Here is a 6,336-nt window from a genome sequence, read left to right on the forward strand (position 1 = left end):
TACATATGTTTCATGAAGTTATATGAAAGGGTGTAAGAGTTATAGTTGAGGAATTCTTGATTATTAATCAGCACTGATCAGGATTTGTTGTCCACTGCAGTTGAGGATAGGAGCAACTAGGACGTACAACATGTCTAAGGAACTCATAAACGGGTTCGAGAACATTGGTGCATCCTTAACTGATTTTAAGAACTTCCACCGAGATGTGAAATGCTTCATCCATAAACGGGACGGTCAATTGTTCATAGACCGGTTCAAGAATATGGCACAAAATAGGCAGGGGTTTTATTTTGATTATGAAGTTGACAAGGATAATAGCCTTCAAGGGCAATCATGCAGAACCGCTAGAAGGAACTACTCCGTTTTGGAGATGCAGTGTCGTTTACGACCAACATACTCAACAAACAAGTACGATATGATTTTCACGCCATTCACTGGCATAGATCACCATAAGCGATCGGTAACATTCTGTGGGGCATTGATTGCCCATGAAGACCATGAATCCTTCCAGTGGGTTTTCAACAGGTTTTTGAATGCTATGGGTGGAAAGGAACCCAAGTACATTATCACGATCGGGATGCGGGCATTATTAAGGCCATACCCCTTGCCTTCAAGACTGCACGCCACCGATTTTGCATGTGGCATATAATGAACAAGGTGCCATCGAAGTTCGGGGTGACAAGGGAGGATTATAAGGAGTTCCTTCAGAAATTGAACAACATTATATGGGACGACAACCTAGAAGCAGACGACTTTGAAGCTAGGCGGGCAGAAATAATGGAAGCGCATGGTCTTGTGAACGAAGAGTGGTTTACAGAAGCGTACGATAAAAGGAGCCAATGGGTGATGGCGCATTGCAGGGACTTGAACATGGGTGGTGTAATGAGGACAACCCGGAGATCGAGAGCATTAATAGTTTTTTTAAGAAGTTTGAGCGAAGTCGGTGCGTTAGTGGAGTTTTGGATGCGTTTTGAAAGCGCTATGGACCATCAACGGCATACGCAGAAGAGACTTGACCATGAAAACCGACACTCAACACCAAAGAAGGGGGACGCATTTACCCATAGAGGAATATGCGTCAAATGTTTATACCCGTGAGGTTTTCAAGGAATTCCAACTAGAGGTCATTTGCTCAATCGATACATGTAAGACCGGGGGCTATGCTGAAGTCGATGGAGTTGAAGTGACTGTCGTTAAGGATTCAATTAGAGAGAAAAGTTTCAACGTAGAGTACAACCCAGGTAACAACATTTTGGCATAATATTTATCTATGTGGTAGTTCACTGAAGTTGCTAGATATAGTGCCAAAGTTACATTGTCTGAACATAGAAGTTATACAATTGTTCACTGAACTGCAGTTATCTGTTGTATAAATCTAACTACATTTTGAATAACTTTAATTTTCAGAATGTATAACTCTTGTTATTATATGTATAACTCTACTTGCAGAATGTATAACTCTTGTTGCCATATGTATAACTCTACTTGCAGAATGTATAACTCATGTGTTGTATAACTCCTGTACACAATTTGTATAACTTTACTTCACAGTGTGTATGACTCTAATTCTTATCTGTATAACTTGGATTTTAATTATAACAGACCAAGATGATATAATAACAATCTATTCCAAAAAAGTTGTCTAAGTTGTTAAGGAGTTTCTTAACAACATAATAGAGTTGCAAAAACAGAGACTACAAATTGAATGGAAATACATTCTATTTTTTCCCAGGTTTTTTATCTGCTTTCCGCGCCATTTTTTGTCTGGCTTCTAGTTGCTTCAGGATCTGGTCTTTCTCGCCAATGAAACCGTTGACCTTGGTCAGAACTCCTTGCCCGATGATGTTCATGTCAGCTAGGACAAGCGTCGCTGCCAGCTAGATTACCAAATATCGACGGTTCACCTTCCTCTCAAGATCAACATGACCAAAACTATCACCCTCGTACATTAACATGTGCATCATTGTGAACAAGCCAGACTCAGTGTCGTTGATCGTTTGCTTATGCCAAGCAAACTGGACCTGACGAAACTGGAACTCCGGTAAGAAATTCCCTCTGTCCTCGTCCCTAGACTCCAGATAGTCGCTCATGAGGCTCGCCTGGCACAAAAAAGAAACGTCAAAAAGTGAAATTGTAAAGCGGTGACAACACTTTTGAGTTTCCTTTGTATAAAAACTAAAATGTGTTGGTAAGGTTGTATGCATATCGACTTCTAAAAATTCGCTTTAGAACCCTCTTATCGACTTCTAAAAAATCTTAACATGACTTGTATGGGTAACTCGGAAACAACCTCTATGTATGGATTAACATGGTGTTAGAGTACATAAATTTAAACCCTCTTATCTCGTTATTAACAGGATCCCTTGAGGCACTGCGGTAAATTGTTGGGGATTTTGAATAAATTTATGTCATGTTTGGGGATTGAACTAACCAAAGTTTGCATATTTTGAATTATGCAGAAAAGGACTTTCAAAATATTATCAAGGAAAAACTCAATCATTTGCATCACTAGCAAGTGTAGAGAACTTAGAAGACCTTCTAAAAAGAGAGAATCCCTACAAAAAGAGGATCAAATATTGCAAGAGTTATTGTGGAGGATTAGATGTTGAGAGACTTACAAGTCCAAAAGCCACCATTTCTAAGAAATCCAAAGGTGGTTCTTATTCTTCATTAGCTGTGAGGAGAAATTGTAGCAGTAACTTCATGGCTAGTTGCAGGCTTCCTCCTGTTTCTCTACACAAGGATTTCTGAACATATACATTACTTTTTCTGTCGATTTTTGGTTTTGTATGTAGGATAACATCAGACTGAGTAGTACCCTGAAAACTCTCCGAGTTCCCGAGTATTAGGGGATTGGATGTAATGCAGTTTTACAACCCCTGTGGTATTTGTTGATGAACGTGTTGAAGCAGGAAATTTTGTAGGCTTTAACATTCTGTTTTTTCCGGGTAGAAATGAAAATATGTTGATTACTTCTTCATTTGTCATGAGCCTGTGCCCTGTTGGTGTCTTCTCAAAGGGAGACACAGCACGATAGTTTCTTATGTAATACTCCCACTCGGAAAAAAAAAAAAAAAATTAAAACTCAAAACTGTAAATTCTGACAGATATGTAATGAGATGAAATATGAAGATGAAAAAAATGAGTACCATTTATACTCCGAAAGCAGATTCTAGTACTACCATGGGCACAAACTCAACAAATGAGAGTCCCTTGAATAATCCGAAAGCAGATTCGTGTCTAAGTTGTCAGTTTGTCACTACTTCCGACTATTTTCTCATTCAAACAATTTATTGCAATAAACTAACACAACCAAGACCATTTATAAACTTGAACCCATAAACCAAATCATATCATTGACCAATATAGGTAGCATAACATTTCAAACAGAGGTCACAAGATGGACTCTATTTAACACGAATAAAGTACTAATTATCATCATGAGGCATTTGATTTGATTGCTGGCAGCCATCAAATAGCAAACACGAAAGCTCGAAAAAATGAAATCTTCTTGCATCTAAAATGATCAGATACTGAAAGTATGGGCCATCTAATGCATACAATTTGCAATAATTCACTGCTCATACGTAAAAGAGTCATGCCAATCCAATTGATGGTAGTATCAAGGACCATAGCTAAAGTGACTGAACATGACGACTATCTTCCTTGGTCTTCCTTTGTCGTCTTTACGACAATCTTAGTCGACTGCTACAGAGTATAGACGACATCGATCCTCTTCATCACACATCAATGAATGACAATTCACCATCAAAGGCTAACTGCATATACAGAATACAGACAGTTTGACGAACTGTAGTAGCAGACTGACTCTAACTCTATCAAACTGACAGCAAAGACAGGGCAGATGACACATGACACAACTATTAGGAGATATGGAAATATCCAACAGTATCATATCTATGCCTAAACTTGACACAAATTCTTGAGTCAGGTCGCCTTACACAAGTCTTCTGCAACCGCTTTTTTCAAAATAAAATCTGTTAAGCAAAAATGGTTATAGTTTACATGGTTGTGAATCCGTTTTACACAGTAACAGCGTAAAACGGCCTTACAAGAGACTAACTAGAGACTCTAAGACAGCTCCTTAATGGCTAAAGATAAATGAAGGTTAACCGTAGCATACTCAATGGGAAATAAATGAAACCAGGCTTGGAACCTATCTTGCAATATTAACCGACTCTTCAAACCATATAAGCACCAGGTACTACATCGATACACTTGAACCCAGAAACTAAGTACTTCAACTAAGTTCAAATTCAAACAGCTAAGTGCTATAAACTAACACAACCAATACCATAAATAAACTCGAGTCCATAAACCAAATTGGTCAATAAAGGTCACATAACATTTCAAACTAATGTTCCAAAGTTATAGAAAGAGTACATTACATATTGGCGAGATCAAACTTGGAACGTAGCCCGCTATGCAACCTTTATCAGCTTGTGCCAAAGTTACAGGAAGAGTACATAACATATTAGTTCAATGTTTGATCGAAGAATTCTGATCCATGTGTGCTAGCACTGAATCCTTCCAAGATGAAAAAACACTTGCCAAATCCTACGCAATATCTGATAATACTCATACTTTGCTTGGTTTACCGATATATTGTGGTTGAACAACCTTACAAGAGACCAGGTACAAGTAAAGGATAAGATAAGACCGAAGGTAAAGACGTACTCGTCAATACTACTCGGAAGAAGTACAATAATGTCACTAAGAAAACTACATAGCTTCAAGAACTTCAAACAAGCCCAGGAGCAAGGAAACTATTATTAGATCTATCCCTCTGAAGGCTCCTCAATGGGAAAAGGCGAAAGTAGGCTTGGAACATATCTCGCAATCTCAATCGACTCTACCCTCAAAAGCATTGTGTATTTCATAGGTGTAGTACATGTATCAACTATGCCCAACGATCTACTTTGATAATCCCTTGCATCGTAACTGAATGGCCCCGTCATAAAAAACTTGGCAGCTTTTGTAAACCCGATCATCTGAGAGAATGGGTCTAATTTCAACCCATTTGGTAAATCAATAGATTTAACTATTGTAGGAGGTTCCAATATGTGCATTAACTGGTCGCCAATAAATGTGTTATTACAATTAAACTGGCTCAAACACCCTCTCATCACTCCTAACAAGTCCAACCCACGCCAATTGATATTAACTACATCAAACTTCTCAACCCCTAAATCAAAGCTCACAAGTAAACTACCAACTCCTCTCCTATAACCTAGCCAATATAATTTTTCACCAACAAACACTCCGTGTCTAAAAAGAGTGAGGGGATCATTACCAAAATCAATTTTCCTCCACCTATTTTCCCTTACAGAGAAGATACTAACATTATCACTATCCGTGTTTCCTTGATATACTGTCAAAATTGCAACATATTTGTAGTCATCAACAGAGGATGAATACCCAAATCCAGAAGTTACAACAACTCTATCAGCTTCATCAAAATGCTTTAAATACCCATCTGACTCGTATTTGTGCAGCTTACGAGAAGCCGGGTTCCATAAAATGAAGTATTTACCAGATTTTGGGGTTAAACAAATCAACCCATTGCAGCATCCTGTAAGTTCAAGTTCATCTCCCTCGACGCCAAACTCGACGTCTAGTTTGACCAAATTATCTTCAAAATTACCAGAAATTTGATCATCATCGTAAGAACAAATGTAACAATTCTTAAGGCACTTAATAAACAAGGTATTAACAGGAGCAGAAGGGTGAGCAAAGGGGGATCGCATAAGGTGGGCATTGGCGAAATCGGAAGAACAAAGAGAAGAATACCATTGTTTCGAAACTGACTTAAATCGAAGAATGGATTTAATGGGTAATCTTGTGAGTATTTCTTGAAATATTAAATCATCAAAGAGGTAGCTTTGTTGCTCAATTACTTGTTTCTTGTCACCCATTTTCTCAAACATTAAACTGATAGCAACTGTAAACACACAAAATTAAAGATCTAAACTAGAAATTAAGTAGATAAATGTAAAAGGTAAAGATGATCCGGTAAAAACGTGAAAGCAGCTGCAGGAACCCTACTAGTATTTGTGATGTGTTTTTCTTTTCAAGTGACGAGTGGTACACGAAAGAGAGAAGGCTTTGGTTTATTATGTGAGTGAGTTATCTACTTATGTTAGACCTCGTTGAACGGGTCAATTGGGCCGAGTCATTTCAATTGAGTTATTTTCGAGTTTAACATAATTCAACTCGGGTCAATTTGGGTATGTTATTCACCAACTCTCTTATAGGACCGTCTTATAGTATAAGACTAGTTTGAATGCCCGTGCGTTGCAACGGGGTAATTAACTG

The 6,336-nt window shown here is 38.1% G+C and overlaps 1 protein-coding gene across 1 annotated transcript; it reads right to left on the minus strand.

Moving 5' to 3' along the window:
- Nucleotides 1-4,344: 4,344 nt before the first annotated feature.
- Nucleotides 4,345-6,129, minus strand: LOC141605887 (F-box/kelch-repeat protein At3g23880-like). The gene is made up of 2 exons (XM_074424807.1): nt 6,042-6,129; nt 4,345-5,962 (listed from the first exon to the last, which is right to left on the minus strand). Exon 2 carries the CDS (start codon nt 5,946-5,948, stop codon nt 4,800-4,802), a length of 1,149 nt encoding a protein of 382 aa, XP_074280908.1. The 5' UTR covers nt 5,949-5,962; nt 6,042-6,129; the 3' UTR covers nt 4,345-4,799.
- Nucleotides 6,130-6,336: the final 207 nt, after the last annotated feature.

This window comes from Silene latifolia, chromosome 10, assembly GCF_048544455.1.
Source record: "Silene latifolia isolate original U9 population chromosome 10, ASM4854445v1, whole genome shotgun sequence".
Lineage (NCBI taxonomy): Eukaryota > Viridiplantae > Streptophyta > Magnoliopsida > Caryophyllales > Caryophyllaceae > Silene > Silene latifolia.

What these genes read in the sequence shown, in the direction of transcription:
- LOC141605887 (XM_074424807.1), bottom strand. Translation starts at nt 5,948, where the DNA reads ATGTTTGAGAAAATGGGTGACAAGAAACAAGTAATTGAGCAACAAAGC.